This window comes from Oculina patagonica, chromosome 13 (assembly GCF_052425735.1).
Source record: "Oculina patagonica isolate OP01 chromosome 13, crgOcupat, whole genome shotgun sequence".
NCBI lineage: Eukaryota > Metazoa > Cnidaria > Anthozoa > Scleractinia > Oculinidae > Oculina > Oculina patagonica.
In genome coordinates this window covers 24900547-24925453 of record NC_135770.1, presented here as the reverse complement: position 1 = coordinate 24925453, position 24907 = coordinate 24900547, and the positions used below count along the sequence as shown (strand labels likewise).

Here is a 24907-nt window from a genome sequence, read left to right as displayed (position 1 = left end):
AGCTGCACTGATATTGCATCGAAAATTAACGACTTCAACCCAAGAGTACAAAAATAATCATCAGTTAAACTGTTGCGCTAAAATACTCGATTAAACGAAAATTACAGAATAACCTGCAAACTGTTACGGATTTTATTGGCCATTTAAAGCTAAGATAAGAGAAAACACGGTGTAGCGAGACTTTTGAGTAACAAACCCCATTCTCTTCTCCTCTTCTGACACCTCTTTAAAGAGTCAAGTGTTTACACTTATGTTTGGTTCACAAAAGATTCCTGTTTACTGTCACATGGGAAACTTTGGATGTGGAGATGGAGGATGGACGCTGGCCATGAAGATTGACGGCACAAAGGTACAGTATCTCTTGCGGTTAAATCATTGGTTTTGTGGATAACTTCACGGTAAACAAATTTGTCTTTTTTAAATTTTAGAGAACTTTCCATTATGATTCCCATTTTTGGAGCGACAGAAACGCATATAACCTTGCAGGAGGCAAGACCGGGTTTGACTTACAAGAGACCAAGTTACCAACCTACTGGAACACACCCTTCTCCAAGATTTGTCTTGGAATGAAGATCGGCCATCAGATCAACTTCATTGTCATCAACAAGCAGGCCAACTCTCTGTACTCACTGATCGCTGATGGAAGATACCGCGCCACCTCACTGGGTCGTAACACGTGGAAGACGCTGATTGGTTCACGGGCCTCTTTGCAGTACAACTGTAACAAGGAAGGGTTTAATGCTGTGAGTACTTCTACTTCCAGAAGTGACCTAAGTAAAGCAAGGATCGGTATCCTTGGCAACCAAGAAAATGACTGCCACACCTGCGATTCCAGAATCGGGTTTGGTACTGGAGGGTATCCTGATGACTCCAACACGTGTGGAAACGAAGCAACGCACTCACCAGATAATGGAGACAAACACATCAAAGCCATGGGTTATATCTTGGTGCAGTGATAAGAACTGTCTCCATGCCTTCATTTTATGCAAAAATGATCTCCTATTAAACGAGCGCTAAAGTTAACCGATCAACCCAACAATTGTTGTAGTTAGATCTTAAGAAAAAAACAGTGTTGTAAAACAAAATAAAAGCATGGTGATGGGAATAAATAATGCTGTGACTAATGTTACTGTGCTATAAATTAGACACTGCGCAATCTGCAAGACCCTTGTTCGCCGAATAAGTACTCATATCAAGCCCCTGAATGATCATATCAAGTCGGACTTAATTCTGGAACTCAATTACCTGCGATAAAAACAATGCAATACAGCGGTTAATTACCTAGACATCGAAAAATATAAAAATTGTTGATCACGATTATGTTTGATTACTCCCAAGTTACAGATCCCAAAAAATGCAATTGAGTGAAGTATTCCTCGAAAAAAAATGGAAGATTGCCCAAGATACTCTAGTAAAAGAAGATTCCCCCAGCAAAAATAAATGTTTCTGTCTTTGAAACATCTTGGAAATGTTTTGTTTTTGGCTAGGATATTTTTCTTTGAAATCTCAGTCAGCTAAGAAACACAAGAAACAAATGTATTGCTAACTAACAAAAAGACATTTACATGCTTTAGAAGATTTCAATGTGGCTAAAATATGGCGAAAGAAGAAAGGGCGAAAATTTCCCAGTTTGTCACAATCCAACAGAATATGAAATGTGACACCGATTTGAACATTAAGGAATTTGCGTTTCTAGTATTCTTTTAGCCAACGAGAAGTGACTTGGTTGAATTGGGATTAAATTCCTAAACATTCAAACATTCAAACTCGAAAAGTGCATAAAGAAGGTTGCCATCTATAACGGTCTATAGTGGCTCATTTCTTCTCAAGCAAAACAATAGCACCGATATACATCTAAACTGCCAGTGCGCAAGATTGGGCATGTGCATTAAATAATCGGGGTAAGCATCGCAAAAAGGTAGGTAGGTAGGTAGGTAGTAACTTTATTTTAACACGGTAAATTCATCAGAAATATACAATAATAAAATACTAAAGGTAATAAATACAATACAAATAACTAAACAATACTAATCTATACTAAAATAAAAAATAAAATAACTCTGCTTTACATGAATGCCGTGTGGTATAAAAAGTAAAAAGCTAGTTTAAGACTAAGAAAAATGATTTCGGCAACCAATTCGAAAACCATTGAGAGTTTGTGCTTGCCGCAAATCAGATGGTCAGCTGTTCCAAAGCACTGCACCTTGGTAACTAAAACTGTTTTTTAGATAGTTTGTGCGGGGCAAAGGAACAGCGAGTTTGCCCACGTTGTCTCTCAGTTCGTATTGAGTTATATTACTCCTATGAGTGAAGATAGATTGCAAATAGGTAGGTACAAGACCGTTTAGAGATTTGTACACCATTACTGCTTCTTGTATTTGCCTTTGGGATTCCAATCTTTTCCAGCCGAGCCGTTCAAAGAGAAGTCCGGCGTTTGTGTCATAGCTGGAAAAGGTTAGAATACGCGCAGCGCGGTTTTGCAATTTTTGTAGTTTGTCAGAGAGGGTCTTATTACAGTGTCCCCAAACAACACTACAATAATCAAAATGAGGCTGTATTAAGGCACTGAAAACAGAATGCAGCGTGCTTTGAGGAACAAATCGTCTACACCTCTTTAAAGCTCCCAGGCCAGATGCAATTTTCTTAGCAATGGTCTCGATGTGCACATTCCAGTATATACGTGCATTTGTTATATAGCTTGAATTGTTTTCCCAACAGCGCGTGCTCTTATTGGCTACTTCGCGGTCACATGACATCTAACAAAAAAGCTGTTTCTCGCAAAAAGTCTTTGAGGGGGCAACATTGCAAAATCTATGACGTCAGAGTGTATAAAAATTGCAATGTTGCCCGCGAATATTGTAATACTAGTCTCTCGGGAAACCAGTTAATTTCGTTTTCTCAATGTGGGAAACATTGAGATTCTCGGAAACAAAATTAGCTGTTTTCCTCGAGACCAGTCATTAGAGATATTGAGCATGACGTTTGTTTTTCCCGCGAGCGGCAAATATTTAACTTCTGCTGTCTCCCGTTTGGCTTTTGTACACGGAAATGAGTAGTTTTGTGTTTGTCGTGAATGGCATACTGTAAAACATGGACTGTACTGGAGTGGAGTGGATTTGTAAAACATGGACTGGATTTGTAAAAGGTGGATTTGTAAAACATGGATTTGTAAAAGGTGGATTTGTAAAAGACGGATTTCTAAACGGTGGATTTGGAAAACATTGATCCACCTTTACAAATCCTCCTTTTACAAATCCTCCTTTTACCAATCCATGTTTTACAAATCTACCTTTTACAAATCCCTTTTCTACAATTTCACCTTTTGTAAATCCAGTTTTTACAAATGCACGTTTTACAAATCCACCTTTTACAAATCCGGTCCATGTTTTACAAATCCACTCCAGTCTATATTTTACAATATGCCGTCGTCAATATGGGATTTTTTCCCTAATTTTATAAGGGATTAATTTTAGAATTCGATAAAAAGGTAGCAAAATGAAAGGCGAACTCGCGTTTGCCGTTTGCCGCATTGGCCATTCCGAGGTTGCGCAGGAGACTGGGGCGAGTTTTTAATTGTAAGCAATCGATAATTTGACACCACGACATCAAATATCACGGTGAGATTGGTCATTTGACCAAGTTTGATGCTTTTAGGATGAACAGAGACGAAGTAATAGACCTTGAAACATGGTTCAAAATCCATACTAACGTCTTTTATCTCGAGACAGCGTCCCACAAAACCATATAAACTCTTAATTTTTTTATGATTTTTTAGATTTTCTTTAAAATGGGCAAACATAGTGAGTTTTAGCTTAGTTTTTTTCAAATAATTGGTCCTTGGCAGGATTTTACTGCTGTCACAAAACGGATAAAAAATTTAAAAGTTTATATGGTTTTGGAGGACGCTGGTTCACAATTAGAGACGTTTGTATAGATTTTGAACCATGTTTCAAGTTCCATATCTTTGTTTCTGTTTATCCTCACAGCATGAAAATTAGGATTTATTTACATGAAATTAAAGGTGGTTAAATCTGGTGTAAAGTAGGTTATCCAACTTTGCGCCATCAATTAACTGACCTTTACACTACCGTGTGTAAATGTTATTTAAAGTTGGTGCAATGGAGTCTCTTTATCTACCTTTTATACTTGAGTGTTAAGCTGGGATAAAGGTCAGCTTTCATGAATATTATTAATAAGTAATCACTTGTATAACTTGTACAACTTGACAATATTTTATAATAATTCACCATTCGACAAGTTAAAACAGACGTTTATCACACTATATGTGCTTGAAATGCATTAGGTCAATTGACTAATGTGGGGGGGGGGGGGGATGTAAGAGGAGCATTTGCACGAGCACGCGATGAACGCATCGGTGCAAAAACGGAACTCAAAACATTTCCTTGTATTTTCCATTAAAACAGGCAATTAGTTCATCTATGGTAGTTTTACTATGCACTGAAAAACATCAATACTGGCATTTGAAGTTTTACTCCGCAAGGGAAACTTCACTAGACTGGTATTGTCCGGTCTGAAGTATCGTATGAGCAAAACATCGCTAAAAACATCAAATATACAGCTGCTGTGTCCTAATTATTTTCGGAATACTTCAATCGTCGTTGAGTAATACCCAAGCAAAAAATTAAGTTGATGTTTTTGCCGGATGTAAGGATGGCCACGGGGTAACAAATTTTATTCAACGAAACTTATATTAACTGAAGGATATTTGCACCAAACCTCTTACCATGCCAAGCTCAGGTTTTAATTTAATTTATTTTTGCCGCAGTTTAATAGATATGACTTACTCGTGTAAGAACGCAAAAATATCGAGGGTCCAACACAACTGTTTTGAATATAATGCGTATGGAAGACTACGGTGTTTCTAGAAGCTTACTGTGCGCTTTTTGCTATAGAAATGATATCAGTTATTGATCAGTTATTAGTTAATGGCCTCATATTGCCATCAGATATGATATTACTGTAGCCATGATAAGTTAAAAATGGAAATATGTAGCGCGAATTCTTTACGGTGAAGTAAACAAAACTAAACTTGGAATATTTGTTGACTGGACGTAGCTGAGTGCAAGCAAGAATATATAACAGGAAACGCAATTATACACTCACTTATTGGAATCTGTAAACAAATACAGGATTCAGTGAAGACGCATAAAATCAATTTTACCACTAATGCGCAAAATGCGTTTGTTATTCGCAGCTTGTTTTAGCGCAAACTTGCTTGCGCTGATTGTCACTGGCACCCATATACCAACCAGCGCTCCTAGTACCTGCGATTCGATGATGAATTGTACAGCCATTAAGATGCTGGAAAAGAAACTGGAAGACCTTATTGCGCTGGTTAACAAGACTTCCAATTGCACATGCACTCCAAAGCCATTACCACCAACACCTCCAGGTAAACTCCTGTGGACAATCATTTTTGACTAATTTTCAGTGGATTTTTTCTGTTGCGGCAAAGGCTTTCAAAATAACATTTAACCGAATATTTTTCATCAGGTCCATTTACAGCAGGTCCTACCAAAGCAGGTCCTGTCTCGTCTTGCAAGAAACAGTATGACAAAAATAAGTAAGTTCACAGTTAAAATGTCTTTTACACGTTCTAATGCAGTCACGTTACTAATAATAACGTTAATAGTTTGGGAAACGTTCGAGTACCTTCTCCTAGTCTCCTTATATTGGGTTTAACCAGGCCAAACAAGCTGAGGAGTGTGGCATTGCTTACGCGATCTTGGAACGCGCGCTAGGGTTAAAATTGCTCGATAAATAAATAAAAAACACCGATAGACGCATGTATATCAGTCACTATATTTGATGTTCAATGCCTTTATAAATACTCATTCGACATTCACGCGACATCAAAGTTTGGCGTTTTTCGCGGTTTTTTAAATGAAAATTCGATATCACAAAAAAGAAAGTGGCTTATTGAATACAATAGATCATTTCCTGATACGATAAAAGAAATGCTACACAAATACTCCAAATTCGCAAAAAATAAGTGTTGCGAAATAGATCTCTCTTCTGGCCAAGATCGCGAAATTTGGTCATCGCGAAAGTTTCGTGTTAGAAGGAACTAGAAACATTTGTGGATCTTACAAATAAAACAGTATACGAAAAAAAAACACTTCTACCAGTTGATAAACATTGCAAAATAATAAAAAAAACAGTTGTTAGGTTCAGTCGACAACTAAATTAAAGTTAAGCAGCAAAATGTTTCGGATTGTTTGAGCTCTATACTTCCAGAGTATACACTCCATCAATTTTTCAGCGAGAAGATGCCGAGAAGGAAGGCGGTCATAAAGTGAAGACAGCGCGACTTGAAATGAGTGAACAGGCCTTAATATGTAGTTTAAACTCTTTTTAACATTTATATGGGCGATCGGTTAGCTCAGTTGGTAGAGCGCCGGACTGCCGTGCGGGAGGTCTCGGGTTCGAGTCCCCCCGGGGTATCCAATCGAACAAAATCGAACCAAAAATCAATCGAACACCAATCGTTCGATTGGGTTCGGTAATCGAACAAAATCGAACATCTATTTTGCTGTGAGTTCGATTTTCGAACCAATCGAACATAATCGAACACAATCGAACTCAATCGGGTTCGATTTTGTTCGGAATCTTTCTCTTGATAAGTAAATCACGCAGGACTAATCAAAATCAACTTTTATTGAATGGAATACATATAAAAACGTCCAAATATCGAACTGAATGTCAATGTTTAGTAAAATATATTTGGTAGAAGAGAACAAAACGACGGTAAAATAACTGAAATGCACTATTGTTTACATTTCTATATTAGAAGGAAGGATATGGTTAAAAATTCGAATTAATAAGTTGACACTGGCTAAAAATATTGTTTTTGGACGTTTCGGCCACTACTGTTGCCTTCTTCAGCAAGATAAAAATGCAAATGTTCAACGGCGTCCTGTTAAAATATGTAACGAATGTGTGATAAAAACTAAATGAACTTTCCGAGTGCATCTATGAATTCTTAATGCTATTGTAAACGTTTGGTAGCGCTATGTGTTCGTTTATAGCGTTCCTATCTCGCACAGAATGCCAAGCTTCAAGAATTAGTCGTTGTTTCCACACCGTTGACCTGTCAACAATTTCGACGCTCTCCAAATCTATTTGATGGTCGTTAAGCATATGGTGTTTTGCCAACAAAGAGTTTTTATCCAATGCTGCGATGGCCTTTGCGTGTTCTTTCATACGTGTTTTAAGTGCGCGTGATGTCTGACCAACATAAAGACAGTCGCAATCGTTACACTTGATCTTATATACAACTCCTCTGGTATCCTCTTTCTCGATCCTGTCTTTTGATTTTTTCAGGATGTTCGAGATGGTACGTATAGGTTTATGGGCGACCTTGATGTTGAAGCCACGAAGAACGTTTGCAATTCTTTCGGAAAAACCTTTGGCGTAAGGGAGGATAACAAAACCACGATGGTCGATATCATTTGTTTCTTGTTGTCTACTCGGTTGGCGCAGATTGTGAATAAAGTTTGCAGGGTAGTTATTAGTGGCGAGGGCTTTCGCTACTCGCTCAGTTTCCCGTGATACTTCCTCCTCGGTGGAAGGAATGTTCCTCGCGCGATCCATGAGAGTGCGAGCGACCGAGTGTTTATGCTGGGGATGGTGGTGTGATTTGAAATCCAGGTAACGATCGGTGTTAGTAGCTTTCCTGTAGACAGACACGGTGATCGAGCCATCTTCTTGTCTGGTTGTTTTGGTGTCAAGAAAGGCAATGGAACCTTCTGATTCTACCTCGATTGTAAATTTAATGTGAGGGTTGATGGAATTTAGATGTGAGTGGAATTCATCTACGCGTTCCCTTTTTACACATACGTGGCTGTCATCTACGTATCTAAACCACCATTTGGGAGGGTTAGGGGTCGAAGAGAGAGCCCTTTCTTCGACATGTTCCATGACGAGATTGGCCAAGATTGCGCTCACTGGGGATCCCATCGGACAACCGAAAATTTGTTGGAAATGGTTGCCTTGGAATACAAAGAAATTGTTGTCGAGGACGAACTGTAGAAGTGCCATTTTGGATGGACAAGTTGGTTCTCTCCGGTAGTGATTGGTCAGAATCCAGTCTCTCTTTAACCACTTCGGTTGCTAGGTGGGTCGGAATGCAAGTAAACAGTGACACGACGTCAAAAGATACTAGGATCTCGTCGGGATCTACTGACAAGGTGCGGATCTTTTCGACGAAAGATGCACTGTTTTGAACTGTGTATTTATTATTCTGAAGAGGTGACAAGATGTTGGCGAGGTATTTGGATAGTTCATAAGTGGGAGATCCAATGGCACTCATAATTGGTCTGAGTGGGACGTTCTCCTTATGGATTTTAGGAAGGCCATAAAAAGACACTGGTGTGGAATCGGTGCTATGAAGTTTTAGTAGAGCTTCGGTTCCAACTGTTTCTTGCTGCTGTCATGCGAGGCTGGCTGATCTTTAATCTGTAGGAGAAGTTTATTGAGAGATTTTTCGGTGCTCGATGTTGGGCTCCTTCTTTTGTCTGTTATCTTGTGGTAGGTTTTTTCGTCATTTAGAAGGTTGCTTATTTTATCGACGTAGTCGTTGGTATTCATCACTACAGCTCGGCCCTTGTCGGCTGGTAAAATTGTGACCGACGTGTCCTTGGCAAGATCTCTGAGAGCTTTTTCCTCTTCATTGGTAATGTTGCTTCGTGGAGGAGGACGCCAATTGTTGATGGCGGAGGTGACCGAAGCTCTGATAAGGTCTTTTTCGGCGTTAGATCAGCTCCCTAACGCCGAAAAAGGCCTTATCAGAGCTTCTTTATGGCCTTCCTAAAATCCATAAGGAGAACGTCCCACTCAGACCAATTATGAGTGCCATTGGATCTCCCACTTATGAACTATCCAAATACCTCGCCAACATCAACATCAACGTCCTCGACAACAATTTCTTTGTATTCCAAGGCAACCATTTCCAACAAATTTTCGGTTGTCCGATGGGATCCCCAGTGAGCGCAATCTTGGCCAATCTCGTCATGGAACATGTCGAAGAAAGGGCTCTCTCTTCGACCCCTAACCCTCCCAAATGGTGTTTTAGATACGTAGATGACAGCCACGTATGTGTAAAAAGGGAACGCGTAGATGAATTCCACTCACATCTAAATTCCATCAACCCTCACATTAAATTTACAATCGAGGTAGAAACAGAAGGTTCCATTGCCTCTCTTGACACCAAAACAACCAGACAAGAAGATGGCTCGATCACCGTGTCTGTCTACAGGAAAGCTACTAACACCGATCGTTACCTGGATTTCAAATCACACCACCATCCCCAGCATAAACACTCGGTCGCTCGCACTCTCATGGATCGCGCGAGGAACATTCCTTCCACCGAGGAGGAAGTATCACGGAAAACTAAGCGAGTAGCGAAAGCCCTCGCCACTAATAACTATCCTGCAAACTTTATTCACAATCTGCGCCAACCGAGTAGACAACAAGAAACAAATGATATCGACCATCGTGGTTTTGTTATCCTCCCTTACGCCAAAGGTTTTTCCGAAAGAATTGCAAACGTTCTTCGTGGCTTCAACATCAAGGTCGCCCATAAACCTATACGTACCATCTCGAACATCCTGAAAAAACCAAAAGACAGGATCGAGAAAGAGGATACCAGAGGAATTGTATATAAGATCAAGTGTAACGATTGCGACTGTATTTATGTTGGTCAGACATCACGCGCGCTTAAAACACGTATGAAAGAACACGCAAAGGCCATCGCAACATTGGATAAAAACTCTTTGTTGGCAAAACACCATATGCTTAACAACCATCAAATAGATTTGGAGAGCGTCGAAATTGTTGACAGGTCAACGGTGTGGAAACAACGACTAATTCTTGAAGCTTGGCATTCTGTGCGAGATAGGAACGCTATAAACGAACACATAGCGCTACCAAACGTTTACAATAGCATTAAGAATTCATAGACTCATTAAGAATGCTCTAGAGACTTTTGTTGCACTCGGAAAGTTCATTTAGTTTTTATCACACATTCGTTACATATTTTAACAGGACGCCGTTGAACATTTGCATTTTTATCTTGCTGAAGAAGGCAACAGTAGTGGCCGAAACGTCCAAAAACAATATTTTTAGCCAGTGTCAACTTATTGATTCGAATTTTTAACATGCCTGGCTACAACCCGAACATTTTAAAGGATATGGTTTATGCACTGCTTATCACCGTTACACTCAAACAGAAGTTGCACCAATTCATTCACTGCAACACAGGCAGTTGTGTTCAATATGTGAAGAACACACATCTGGCAAAATTTTTCCCAACCACGTGGCAGACTGGTGTGCCCGTGGCTATTGTGCAGACAATCGTCCTACCCGGGGTATGGCGAATCGCCAAAAAAGGATTAGGGGAACGGTGCACCGTACAATATGTACGCAGTATAAACAAACAGGAGTTCGGAAATCGAACGTTCGATTGAGTTCGATTGTTGGTTGTTCGGTAATCGAACGTTCGATTGAGTTCGATTGTTCACTGTTCGGTAATCGAACGTTCGATTGAGTTCGATTGACCAAATTTTATTGTGAGTTCGATTATGTTCGATTACCGAACCCAATCGAACGATTGGTGTTCGATTGAGTTCGATTACCGAACGTTCGGTTAGATACCCCGGGATTCCCAGACCGGACCAACACTCAGGGTCTTAAAATAACTGAGGAGAATATGCTGCCTTTGCAATGACATCTGCAAATGGTTAGATATTCTAGTCTTCTCGGATAAGGACGATAAACCGTAGGCCCCGTCTCCTGCATCTTCAGTGTTATGGTTAGCAGGGGACGTAAAAGAACCCAAACACTTATCGTACAGAGTAGGGCATGAAGTTCCCGGTGTTGTGGTCTGGTCTTTGCCCATCGTGCTGTGTACTGTTGAAACGCTCGGAGATATTAGCTGTATAAGCTACTCTGAAATCCGAGCGTAAAAAACATGATGATGATGGGCTACGTTGGTTTTTAAATTAGAAAACCCCCATTCTCTTCCCCCCAAACAGTTCGTCAAAAAGTCAAGTGTTAACGCTGATGTTTGGTTCACAAAAGATTCCTGTTTACTGTCATATGGGAAACTTTGGATGTGGAGATGGAGGATGGACGCTGGCCATGAAGATTGACGGCAATAAGGTACAAACCCATCCCCAGCACTGTTAAATAAGTGTAGACATTTCATCGAAATGAAAATAATTTTTTCCTTTTTAATTTCAGAAAACATTTCATTATGATGCTCAGTTATGGAGCGACAATAACACCTATAACCTTGCAGGAGGCAAGACTGGGTTTGACACCAACGAAACCAAGTTACCGACCTACTGGAACACATCCTTTTCCAAGATTTGTCTTGGTATGATGATCGGCCAACAGATTAACTTCGTTGTCATCAACCAGCAGGCCAACTCTCTGTACTCACTGATCGCTGACGGGCAATACCGCGCCACATCACTGGGTCGTAACACGTGGAAGACACTGATTGGTTCACAGGCCTCCTTGCAGACCAGCTGTAACAAGGAAGGGTTCAATGCCATGGCTTCCAGAAGACGCCATTCAAAAGCAAGGATCGGTATCCTTGGTAACCAAGAAAATGACTGCAACAGCTGTGATTCCAGAATCGGGTTTGGTACAGGAGGGAAACATGATGACTCCAACACGTGTGGAAACGAGGCAACTTACACACCAGATAATGGCAACAAGCACATCAAAGCCATGGGTTATATTTTGGTGCAGTGATAAGAACTGTCTCCATGTCTTTGCATCCATTTTAAGCAAACATAATCTCCCGTCAAAAGAGCTATAAAGTTAAATGATTAAGTCAACAACTGTTCTAGTTAGATTTTGAGGAAAAAAAACAGTGTTGTAAAACAAAGAAGGTGTGGTGATGGGAATAAATAACGTTTGTAACAAATGTTATTGTGTTTTAAATTAGACACTGCACATCGGGACAAGCGCATCTCTGAGATTCTTAAAATTCGTTCAGCAGCGCACAGAAGTTTTTAGATCAAACCCCTGAATGACCAGTTCAAGTTGGACTTATTTCTGTAAATCGATTACCAGCGTTAAAATAATACAGTGCTTATTTACCTTGACATCGAAAGAATATTGAAATTGTTGATGACGATAAATGTTGATGACTGTGGCGCTTGCAGCGACTGGGCCAAAACGAAATCAAAACAAAACAAACTTCTAGGCGTGTCGCTTTAAGGCGTGTGGTAACGAGGTGTTAGGGACTATCTTACGGGTCGTCTTCGAAGGTGCAAATTAACCACGGAAAACCAAAGTTGACGGTTAACGGCGATTTATTGCTTCGATTTAAGAATCAACGATGAATGATCAACGATCAACGATCAAGGATAAACGATCGTAAACTGAAAATTAACAATATAACGAATTCTAATCAATTTAGCTGAAATGTTGCGTAACACATGGTCAAAACGCGTGCCCAAAACTACGTACTCTAAACGACAATAATGCGACTAAAATAACAAACAAACTAGAATAAACTACATTTAAAGGTTAAAAGAGCTAGATTCTAACATAACAAATTGCACGATGGATACGTGTGGCTGATTTACAGCCCAAAGTACTTAAGTTACTATTCTCAATGGTGGGCGTTCACTCCATGATCCACAAAGTGTTTGATCCAATTTACTCATTTTGCGATTATAAATCAATTAAAACTGTACAATAACCGTTCATTCGTGTACTTTCGCAAGATTACTATACAATTAAAACTAAACAAATTAAGAAGTTACTTACATATCGGTCCCGCTTGTGCCAAAGGTTAAGAATACGTCTAACGAAAGTACTTGTGATAAACTCGAATCTTGCAAAACTATATTTAAAAGGACGCTAAACGCGGCTTATATATGCGCGTGGGGACGCTAAAAGGTCCGATTACAAAACCAATAGAAACGCAGATAAACATATATAAACACTACTGCAACTAGGTTCGTAGCTAGGATCAATACGTATAACTATTGTTATTATACATTAGAACTACTTTGAAACATGTGATTGGTCGAGAGCATTCAGTCAATATACAGTAGCATGTGAACTTGACATGATAACCCAATATCTGCAGCAGATATTGGGTTATCATGTCGAGTTCAAAGTCCGCCTAGTTTCCAAGCCCCTCGTCCGTGTAGTGCTGTCAAACTTTTGAAAATATGGCTGAGCGATTCGCCTCCGTTTCTGAAGAGGAATTGAAAGTTTTGATCGAGAATAAAGATTCTAAAAACACCAAGAGAACAACAAAAACAAGTGTTAAAATTCTGAATGATTATTTGAGGGAGAAGAACCTGGAGAAACCACAAGATAAAACCGCTTTGGCCAATGTTCTGACGAAGTTTAAGGCCGGCGCTAGAAAAAGTGATGGCAAATTGTTTGAAAACGTATAATAAAACAATTATTGAATTTGGTTTTCGCATGATATCGTGAATTATCAAAACCTCGTGTCTGTGTTATCACAGACCTCGATTTTGATAATTCACGATATCATGCTCAACCTCATCCAATAATTGCTTATTGTATCAAGATAATGAATAACGGAGTTAAAAATAGTGACTTTTGGCTAGTACCCTTAACAATGACTCTCAACTGATACCCAGTTGAGAAAAGTATTCCTCGTAAGTACAAGATGGTTAAAAAAAAAGGAAATTGCCCGAGATACCCTAGTGCAATAATATTTCCCACGAAATCTCCAGAATTTGTAAATGGCATTTTTTCCCACATTTTTCAGAAAAAAAAAACAACCAAAAGGCATTTTTCTGCCTTTACAGTGCGACTACTCGAACCGGGGCACCCTGAACAAAATTAACCAATCACAGTGTTAATTGAAAACAAAGGATAGGAACTTTTTTTTGCAACGGACCAATTACGTTCTAGAACGTAAACAAAATATTACCTACAAAATTTGAACTGTCAACAACGTTGCAAACAGATGCGGACCTCTCAGGAAACTTGCAATTTGATTGGTTACTTTCGATCCTTAATTTTGAATTTTCCTCAAAAAGCTCTGTTCATGTTTTTCGTGTAAACGTTTCCAAAATGGCGTTTTAACAAAACGTTCGAGTTCGATGGAATCGTGACAGGGTTGTATCTGATAATGGTCGGCGACATTCCCAATTGTTACGAGAGCGCGTTTTTTGGACTTACATCACACTGGAATGAGCTATTCGTTGGTATTTGTTGCGTGTTGTGGGCAGAAAATGAATAGTAACGTTGGGGATTTTATGTTTGAAAAGTCAGTTGTTTTCACTCTTCTTTACATATATATTTGTGTTTGTTGTGATTATTTTTTGTTTCTGATGAAAGACAAGATAAGAAAGATTTGGGATGCTGACACAGCGACGACTGACCTTGCATGGAAATTTTAGCTATTTTTGCTTTCGCCGCTTGAAATGAGTTTTCTCCCATAAAAGTTTCAGTGACTTTACTCTGTAGTAATTTTATAAAACAACAGAAAGATTGAAGATTCATTGAAGAAACGGAACAAAATCCTCTTTCACGAAAAGCGTGAATTTACCTGTTGTATATGTGAATTTAGTTGTGACAGTAGAACCCGGGCAGTGAACAAACAACATTTGATGTTTACAAAAACATAGCAATTTACAAAATAAAAATGGGTAAATAACACGTCCCACTCCTTAGCAATGTTACTCGAAAGAAAACCACTGCAACACACAATCTATAATATATAGATTTAAGTAAGCCTCGCAGGTCACTCGCGCGAACGTTGAGATTGCAGTTTTGCACGCGTGGTATAAACCATGCTTTGCCGCTGTTCAGGCAAATACTTGCTCTTCTTGAAGACGAAAGTTCTGAAAATTCCTGTTATAATGTACTGCACATATCATATTTTAGCATTAACGAGGAAACGACGTTAAAATTAAAATCCCGTTAAAGCTGATTTCCAGTCCGTACTGCGCAGACGCGGGGTTTGTTTTCGTTTTTGTTTTGAATTCGTTGAAACGTTACACTTCGGTGACAGCATACATGAGGTTTTTTAGTCCGCCATTACAGTTCGTTTCGTTCACGAATTACCGATGAGCTGAAACGTCGGTTTGAAATAGCGTCAAGGTTCTTCTACTCGTTATTATTTGTTCTGCAAGGATATCTGGAGTTAATAATGAAGAAAAAGGTAAGTTTGTCGCGGAATTTTTAGTTTTGCTTGTAAACATTTCCTTCGTGTGAGGCTCACATAAACATTGCAGCCGAGACTGCGCAGTACGGACTGGAATTCATCTTTAAAGTGCCACTATGATCAAATTTTCGATTTCCATTTTTTTACATTTTCGTGTACAATAAGACTTTCTTACTCACCTTGCCAATTTTCAATCCATTACGAACATCAGAAGTCGTTTTATTTTAACGTTTATTTCCGATAATTTACGGCCGCCATTAAACAACCTTGTTCCAAGGCTTGGTTGCGAATAGGGAGAAAATGACGTCAAAGGCTCCAAAATACCTCACGGGTTGAAATTATAATAACAATATGTATTGAAAATCACGTGAAAAGAAACAAAATTTTTGACTTGTTTTTCGTGCAATTTTCTATGCTTATATTTATTCTAATTTCAACCCGTGAGGTATTTTTGGGCTTTGACGTCATTTTCTCCCTATTCGCAACCAAGTCTTGGAACAAGGTTGTTTAATGGCGACCGTAAATTATCGGAAATAAACGTTAAAATAAAACGACTTTTGATGTTCGTAATGGATTGAAAATTGGCAAGGTGAGTAAGAAAGTCTTATTGTACACGAAAATGTAAAAAAATGGAAATCGAAAATTTGATCATAGTGGCACTTTAAGGAGCTGTTTTTCTTATCGCTAATCTTGAAGTTTCTTCAGGAGTGCGTTTTAATTTACTTTTAACGACCAGTTTCTAACAAAGTTTTAACCTGACTTTTTTTCTTTACAGCCGCCTCTTCTTGTAAGGAACTGTATGCCAAACACAAGTAAGTTTAACAATGAAATATTTTAAAGTCGCTCATTAATAACTTCATCAGTCAAATTTCTTGACGGGGTGCTATCTACATTTTATAAACATCGATTCCGCTCAAAGTTACCAAGGATATTACTGAATGATGGAATTGCATCATGATTGTCATTTTACTGAGAGATGACCGTCTACTGTGATGTTACAAGCCCTTAAAAGTTTAACAGCATATAATGCGATTTTGTGTCCAAATTGTAAGCTAGAATAGCACACCAAATTAAATGACTATATAACCTAGTGATAAAACATAAACTCCTTTGTGTTATGAGAGAAACGAAATTCTAGTATTCAAAAACTCCTGAAAGTTGTTTGAGGGTAAACATGTGAAATCTAAACTTTGAACCGTGCTATATTTTTTTTTGAAAAGGAAATTTCAAAATTCGCTTCTGTCATAACACAATAGAATACACCAAGCTTACGTTCCTCGCGAATCAACTCTTAAAATTATATATCGGCGGAGAAAACTTGGACACAAAATTGCAGGTTTTGAGGCTTCCGAAGGGCTTCTGAGTCAATGCTTACAGCAACGAGTGGTATATTCAAAGCTGTGAATCTAATTATGATAATTCGCTATGTTTGATCGCACGGGACACAAAGCTAAAAACAACAACGTTTAATTACTTGTACAAAGAAATTTAAGAAAAAACATTCTTATGAATATTTCGTTTGTTGTCGGCTTCAGTCGTCACAGTTTGTGTATACTCTTTAAATAAATGCATACATAATGATTGCAAGGGTCCTGCGCGACCTTAAGGTCGCGCAGGACCCTTGCAGTCATTATGTATGTATTTATTGAAAGAGTATGCACGAACTGCGACGACTGAAGCCGAAAACAAACGAAATATTCATGATATTATTTTCTTACAGTTCTTTGTACAAGTAATTACGCGCTATTGTTCTTAGCTTTGTGTCTCGTGCGCTGGGACAAAGCGAATTATCATAATTATATTCACAGCTTTGAATATAGCACACGTTGTTGTAAACATTGAGTCGGAAGGTCTTCGGAAGCCTGAAAACCTGCAGTTTTGTGTCCAAGTTTTCTCCGCCGATATAGACTTTCAGGAGTTGATCTTCGAGGAACACAAACTTGGAGTATTCTTTTGTGTTCTGACAAGAGCGAATTTTGAAATTTCCCTCTCAAAATGAAGGTAGCACGTTTCAAAGTTTAGATTTCACATTTCTACTCTCTTTAAAGCCATAAACTCTAAGCAGTTTTTAAAATCGAAAATTTCGTTCTTGTCAGAACACAAAAGAGGTTATGATTTATCACTAGGTTATATAATCATTTAATCCGGTGCGCTGTTCTAGCTGAAAACTTGGACACAAAATCGCATTATCTGCAGTTAAACTTTTAAGAGCTTGTAACATCACAGTCAACGGTCATCTCTCAGTAAAAAGACAATCATGATGTAGTTCCATCATCCCCTAATATCGTTGATAAATTTTAGAGGAATCGATGTTCAAAATTTAGCGAATTTAAGCTTTTCAAGATAGCACCCCGTCAGGAAATTTGGCTAATGAATTTATTAATGAGCAAGGGTCCTGCGCGACCTTAATGCTCCTTTTTTATTGGCGCGCAGTCGGTACACTGGTTAGTTCGGAAAGCATGTAGAATATTGGAGCGCAATAAGTCTCCTGTGCAGTGTGTGCCCTGCACTGATCTTTCGACAGAGAAGGGATAGAGAAAAATGGCTGAAAAATAAAGGACTAAAAACGAGCGAAGCGGTTTTTATGCATGGACACAATCGGTTTTGTTCTTAAATATCGTACATAATTCCTACTGGCATAGAGTGTACAGATATGAATTGTTGCGGTAAAATGCCGTATCGTGATCTATCGTCTGCAATATTTTCTCGGCAGAAAACTTTTGTTTGAATATAAACTGACTAGCTCCATTCTGTCCCTCCTCAAACAGGTCGTCAAATGTGTTTACGCTGATGTTTGGATCACAAAAGATTCCGGTTTAATGTCACATGGGAAACTTTGGATGTGGAGATGGAGGATGGACGCCAGTCATAAAGATTGACGGCAACAAGGTAAAAACCTATTCCCCAGCACTGTTAATTGGTGTGGACATTTCATCAAATTGAAAACTAAATTTTCCTTTTTAAATTTCATAGAACGTTTCATTTCGATTCCTATTTATGGAGCGACAAAAATACCTCTAACCTTGCAGGAGGCAAGACTGGGTTTGACACACAAAAACTAAACTAAATTTTTTCGTTTGAATTTCAGAACACGTTCCATTACAATTCTCCTTTCTGGAGCAACAAAAATGCCCATAACCTTGCAGGAGGCAAGACTGGGTTTGACACACAAGAGACCAAGTTACCGACCTACTGGAACACACCCTTCACCAAGATTTGTCTTGGTATGAAGATCGGCCAACAGATGAACTTCATTGTCATCAACAAGCAGGCCAACTCTCTGTACTCACTGATCGCTGATGGGCAATACCGCGCCACCTCACTGGGTCGTAACACGTGGAAATCACTGATTGGTTCACAGGCCTCCCTGCAGATCAACTGTAACAAGGAAGGCTTCAATGTAGTTAGTGATGACACCACCATGGGTAAAGCTCAAATCGGATTCCTTGGTAACAACGAAAATCACTGCGGCAACTGTGATTCCAGAATCGGGTTTGGTACGGGAGGGCGACATATGGAAACGAGGCTTTGGATGACCCGTCTTAAGACAATGGAGGCAAACACATCAAAGCCATGGGATACATTCTGGTGCAGTGAGAACAGGAAGAAGAAATTTAGTTTGTATGAGTAATAGCCGCATGCAAGACAAGATACAAACTAATGATCTCTGTTAGTAATAGAAGGTTCACACATCCGGGCTGTAGTATTGTAGAACTGAGATCAAAATTAAAATCTTTTGCGAGATTAAAACGGCTCAGTTTCCTATAATATACTTTGCTTAATCAAAGTGGACAGAAGGCACTCTCTTCCGTTAAACGGCTAGTGATACACTCTTTTTGCGGTTCATTAAGCAAGGCCATATCATTCTGGACAACGTTTCAAATTTGGCGCAGTTTTTAAAAACAATCTCTACATTACAATTGTCTTCCTTTCTTCTACCCTCCCCCTTTTTTATTCCTCGATCGTACCTTAGCTCTATTTTGGTACATCTTTTGCTCTCCGAGGCAATTGATATGAAGGGCATTTCTTCACCAGATGCCCTGTGGTGAAAAACTGAGGAAAAATACCTTGAGAACGAAGCGAAAATCCATGACAGCCCTTAATTATTTGCCAACTAAATTATTCAATAGCCTCCACCCTTAATATCTCTGATCGTTCACAGTAATGTCAATCTTCAATTTGATAAAATGCAGCGTTATGTCTCCAGACCTTAAAAAATTCGCTCTGTTAAATAATGGCGCCTCGGGACTTGTGTGAGTAAATAATTCTTCCTAATTCTACAACATGCGAAAGTAGGTCTGATGATTGTTTAAATTTTAGTTCTCAATCGCTGTTGATCAGCTTTGTCTTGCGTTAGAGTACGGCATTTCAAAGCAAAATCAAGTCGAAAGGCAGGCTTTGACTGTCGAAGGATTGTTGTCATACGTTATATTACCACAGTTTCATTTCATTTCTGACTGGTTTCTAAGCAACAGAAGTTTGCACGGTACGGTAACTGTAGCGGTAACGGTAACGTTACATGATAACGGCAACGATAACGCGTGGAATGAATGTCTGTCAGCTGAAAATTCTCTAAAAAGCGCATTCCAGTGGATTGAGGTCTGATTGTATACCTTTTCGTAAATAAGCTTCTCAGAGACCGAGTGAACAATCAATAGTTTTGAGAGAGATTGGTTTGTGTCAATTACAAACCCTTTAGTTGAAGTTGTAATGAGTCGTTTATACACGCAAGTATATTTAAGTGCAAAAACAATTTCCTTTCTAGTAAAACAATTACATAGATGCTTTCATTGTACCAGTAGAGAAGACTGAGCAATCGAAGACTCGAGAAAGGTCGAAAAAATAAGTTACAAAGTTTTTCTGGGTTCATATAAGCAAGGAAAGGCTGGTAAACAAATGAAAATGCTCAGGATAAGTAAATTTGATTCAGGTGGGATACCCCACTCTCGGGAACCCAGCGACGTACAGTAGAACCCCGGTAACTCCAACTCGGATAACTCAAACTCGCCCGCTAACTCGAAATTAGTTCCACCTCCCTTTGATTTGACCCCACTTTCCAGTCGCTTTTATTTGGTTAACTCGAACTCGGACAACTCGAATTCCCCGATAACTCGAACTTGATTTTGTTTCCCTAGTTGAAAATTTACCCCGATAACTCAAATTCTGGTTCTTGCAACTCGCCACGAAAGCCCGTTGAATACCCCATTAGCTCTTCTTGTCGTGTTATCGGATTTTAACACTACAGCGACTTGGTTTTAATTAGTACAACGAATAGATCTCGTATTTGACAATCATTTCTTGATCTTATTAGTCATACATACATCCACAGTACTGTATGCATAATATGAATGTATATGTTACAGTTTTTGACGAGATAAGTTTAATTTGCACTGTACTATATACCGAAGTGCTGAAAAATCAGTAAACTATCAATTAATTAACATGGACCCTGCTAACTCGAACTGTTTTTCGTTTCCCTTCAGAAATCGAGTTACCGGGTTTCTACTGTAGTTAGTCGAGGAGAGATGAAATACCAGGGGTGGGTTGGGGGCTACCGGAAGGCCACGCCCCGACGGACAAAACCTTACCATTGTCTATATCATGATGATCATATCATTTTTGTCGGAAAAAGGTAACGCTTTCATATACCTTCGATAGCAAATGGAATTCCTGTCGCATACTTACACAATTTTTTTCGCTTGCCTAACTATCTGTTCCTAGGTTCCAGAGGATGAGTTTTTATTGCTCCGTCTGTCCAATATTACCATTATCCGCAAATTTAGATCACCTTGCCTTTGACGAACCTTGAAACACTTTTTCATTTACTTGGTTCGGGCCAGATAACAGACTTTCATGAACTCAGTTTCTTTTATTCAGATTGTATTAATTTATCAAAAATCTCTTCACCGAAACCATACCAACGGATCGCACAATTGTTTAGACTGCGGAGCATTTTACTCCTGTGTGTATTCTAAAAAACTCATTAATTAAAATTCATAAAAATACAATGGAGAGCAGAAATCGGATCAAAAAAGTATTGACGAACACTCACCGTGACCAATTTATCAAGCTTGCCGTTGACAAAGGTTTTCAGACTGTTTTATTAGTTTTTGCACTTATGTAAACCTTTAACTACTGAAAAACTGTCACAGTTACAATTTGTGTACATGCTACGCAAATTTTATATTCACTTTATATCACATACTATGAATTTCAAGTGTTAGTGTGCCAAGTCTCACGCTTGTATCATAACATGCACAATATTTTCACATATCTGCGGGACTATATCAGTTGTTGATCAGTAATAATTTAATGTCATCATATTGCTATCAGATATGATATTACTGTAGAGTCGTAATGAAATTCACAAATTAGATAGATAATTTAACCACGGAGTGACCACTCGAACTTAACGCTCTTATACACTTTAAAAAGTTAATGCCATCTTTTTATCTTCGATATTAGTTGGATAAGTTTCTATCATAAAAATGACAATTTGACATTGTGCCAAATCATTTTGTTTCAATCGTAACAAAGAATCTGGCTGGCCGCCATTTTGGGAAATGTCCCTCCCCCCTGACGGAGGTCATATCCAGATTACCTATAATCTCTGAATTTCAAGTAAAACTGTCACAGTTACAATTTGTACACATGCTGCGTAAATTTTCATATTCATTTTATAAAATATACAATGAATTTCAAGTGTTAGTGTGCCAAGTCTCACGCTTATATCATACAAGGCACAATATTTTTACTTATCCGCCGGACTTTATCAGTCGTGATCTGTTATCAGTGCTCGCATGCAATTTAAAAATGCTCTCATACACTTTAAAAAAATGGACGCAATTTGTTTTTTTATCTTCGATATTAGTTTGAAGTAACAATTTGACGTAGTGCCAAGTCATTCGGTTACTTGTTGTCGCGATCCCATCACAAAGAATTTGGCTGGTGGCCATTTTGAGAAAAAAGGCCTTCCCACCCACCTTTACAAAGGTCTTAACCAGATTGCCTGTAACTTTTGAAATGAGTTCTAGTATAAGTTTGCCAAGTTTCGTGCTTTTATCATAAAACTACACAGTGCTTTCACATATCTGCCAGACTATATAGACTATATCAATTGTTGATCAGTCATCAGTTAATGCCATCACATTGCTATCAGATATGATATTGCTGTAGCTATTAGTCAAAAATGAAAACAATTAGCGCGAAACCTCTAAGGTTAAATTAAAACTTAACATGAAATCTAAGTGCAAGCACGAAAATATCAAAGGAAGCACACTCATACCTCGCTCATAGGAACCTGAAATCCAGAACATAATTGATCGGGGGATATCTAGCTTGATTTCATTCTTGAATGGCCAATTCAATTCTGGTCATATCCAGATTGCCTTTTATCTTTGAAATGTTCCTCGTGTTTTCTAGGATTCTAGTATTGGTGTGCCCAGTCTCATGCTTTTATCTATCATACAATGCTTTCACATATCTGCCAGACTATATCAGTTGTTCTCAGTTATCATTTAATGCCATCACATTGCTATCAGATATGATATTACTGTAGCTATTAGTCGAAAATGGAACCACTTAGCGCGAAAACGCTAAGGTGAAATTTAAACTTAACATGGAATCTTAGTGCAAGCACGAAAATATCAAAGGAAGCACACTCATACACTCACTTATAGGAATCTGTAACCAAGAACAGGATGGATCGGGGGATATCAAGCTTGATTTCAATCTTGAACAGCCAATTTAATTCTGGTCATCATGTTTTCTAGGATTCTAGTATTGGTGTGCTAAGTCTCATGCTTTGATTTATCATACAATGCACAATACTTTCACGTATCCGCCGGACTACAAACAAATATTGTATGAGGTTTTCCGTGATATCCAGAATTATTATTAGGGGCCCGTACCCAAGCCGCGCGATGGCTGTGGCTGATAACACTGTCAAAGTCCTTGATAACTCTGGATATCACGAAAATCTAATTCAATAACGGTTTAATTATAAATTGAATTCTTAAAGAAATTTTTAATAAACAGTTATAAAGGACGAAATAGACGCCCAGTACCCGCTATGGGACAACCCTCTACACATGAAAAAAATATCCAAAATTATCTGCAGCTCACAGAATAGAGATTGATACTTCAATGTGTTATAACATCAGTTATTGATCAGTTATCCGTTAAAGTCATCATGTTGCTATCAGATATGATATTTCTGTAGCTATTAGTTAGAAGTGGAAACACTTAGCGCGAAATCTTTAAAGTGAAATTGGAACCATTAAAACTTGCAATATGTTGATTGGATGTGGCTGAGTGCAAGCATGAAACTTATAAAAGGAAGCACACTCAAACACTCACTCACAGGAATCTGTAAATCAGAACAGGCTTCAGTGAAGACGCACAAAATACGTTTTACCACGAATGCTCAAAATGCGTTTGATCTTAGCAGTTTGTTTTTGCGCAAACTTCCTCGCGCTGATAGTCAACTGCACTCAAACACCAAGCGGCAATGCTGAATGCAGCTGCAACGAGATGACGATCTGTCAAGGCATTAAGACGTTGGAAAAGAAACTGGAAGACCTTACTGCGCTGGTCAACAAAACTGCCCCTCCCACTCCACAACCAACACCACCAGGTAAACTAGCACAATCATTTTTGACTGATTTTTAATGAAGTTTTTCTGTTGTGGCTTTTCAAACTCACATCAGTGTAACCGACGCTTTGTCATCTTTTATTCAACAGGTCTTGCCTCATCTTGCAAGGAACTGTTTGACAAAAATAAGTAAGTTCACAGTTAAATAATTATACGTTCCCACTGTAGTCACGTGAGAAGTGGATGTCACAGCAGACCTGCCAACCCCTGATAAAAGAAAATCTGGAAACCCATGTAAAAAAAATATCTGGAGATCCTACAAAAAAAGTAGTGATATTCTATTTTTTTTATCTAATCAAGTTTGAACAAACCCTTCTTCCAGCATGGATTTAGCATAGAATTGAGGTTCGGTTAATGGTTAACTTAACCGCTGAATAAAATTACTAGCAGAGGCCTTGAAACTAAGCAAAAACGGCAAACAAATCAGACAATACGGTACACGATGTAATAGTGCAGTGTTCTGCTTTGTTAGTTTCTCACTTAATGGCACTACCGTTCCCATTAGTTTTCCATTTTATATTTAATAAGATAATATTTCATTCCAAGATATTATTCCTCAAAAACACCCGTGAGATTTTCAGTCTTCTCGTGAGGCAGTGAGAAAAGATAAAAAAAAATCGTGAGACTTACGGCAAGATCGTGAGAGCTGGCACGCAGAGAGGTGCCTGTGTGAGCTGCACTGATATTGTATCGGAAGATAATGACTTTAACCCAAAGGAAAAGAATAATCAACTAAATTGTTGTGCTAAAATACTGTATTTAACTAAAAGTACAAAATTGCATACAAAATATTACCGATTTTATTGGTCTATTGATGCTTAGATTATATAAAACACCATGTAGTAAGACTTTTAGGTAACTAACCCCATTCTCTCCTCCTCTTCTGACAGCTCTTTAAAGAGTCAAGTGTTTACGCTGATGTTTGGTTCACAAAAGATTCCTGTTTACTGTCACATGGGAAACTTTGGATGTGGAGATGGAGGATGGACGCTGGCCATGAAGATAGATGGAAACAAGGTACAAACTTATCCTCAGCACTGTATAATAAGTGTGGACATTTC

At 38.6% G+C, this 24907-nt stretch overlaps 3 protein-coding genes and 1 pseudogene across 6 annotated transcripts in view; all 4 read left to right on the top strand.

Moving 5' to 3' along the window:
- Nucleotides 1-213: 213 nt before the first annotated feature.
- LOC144634335 (putative skeletal organic matrix protein 5) lies at nucleotides 214-1143 on the top strand. The gene is made up of 2 exons (XM_078493256.1): nucleotides 214-349; nucleotides 429-1143. Exons 1-2 carry the CDS (start codon nucleotides 251-253, stop codon nucleotides 954-956), a joined length of 627 nt encoding a protein of 208 aa, XP_078349382.1. The 5' UTR covers nucleotides 214-250; the 3' UTR covers nucleotides 957-1143.
- A 3493-nt stretch (nucleotides 1144-4636) lies between these two features.
- Nucleotides 4637-18930, top strand: LOC144636455 (putative skeletal organic matrix protein 5). Of its 3 annotated transcripts, none has more exons than XM_078495668.1 (5): nucleotides 4637-4682; nucleotides 5216-5413; nucleotides 5515-5584; nucleotides 11055-11181; nucleotides 11263-12391. In XM_078495668.1, the coding sequence occupies exons 2-5, from the start codon at nucleotides 5296-5298 to the stop codon at nucleotides 11779-11781; spliced, it is 834 nt and encodes a 277-aa protein (XP_078351794.1). In that variant the 5' UTR covers nucleotides 4637-4682; nucleotides 5216-5295; the 3' UTR covers nucleotides 11782-12391. The 3 variants fall into 3 exon arrangements, with proteins under 3 accessions (XP_078351794.1, XP_078351793.1, XP_078351792.1); XM_078495667.1 differs by lacking the exon at nucleotides 4637-4682 and adding an exon at nucleotides 18719-18930 and having other exon boundaries at nucleotides 5022-5413; nucleotides 11263-11715; XM_078495666.1 differs by lacking the exon at nucleotides 4637-4682 and having other exon boundaries at nucleotides 5022-5413.
- On the top strand, nucleotides 17924-18713 carry LOC144635508 (putative skeletal organic matrix protein 5 pseudogene; annotated as a pseudogene). Its single transcript, XR_013567374.1, has 2 exons — nucleotides 17924-18082; nucleotides 18282-18713. The product of XR_013567374.1 is annotated as a putative skeletal organic matrix protein 5 pseudogene (transcript).
- A 4632-nt stretch (nucleotides 18931-23562) lies between the features above and the next one.
- LOC144637053 (putative skeletal organic matrix protein 5) overlaps nucleotides 23563-24907 on the top strand; it is a 2506-nt gene continuing 1161 nt past the window's right edge. The window contains exons 1-3 of the mRNA XM_078496221.1: nucleotides 23563-23828; nucleotides 23936-23975; nucleotides 24737-24863. Of these exons, the coding sequence (XP_078352347.1) occupies nucleotides 23615-23828; nucleotides 23936-23975; nucleotides 24737-24863 (381 nt within the window). The 5' untranslated portion in view covers nucleotides 23563-23614. The remainder of the gene's footprint in view (nucleotides 23829-23935; nucleotides 23976-24736; nucleotides 24864-24907) is intronic.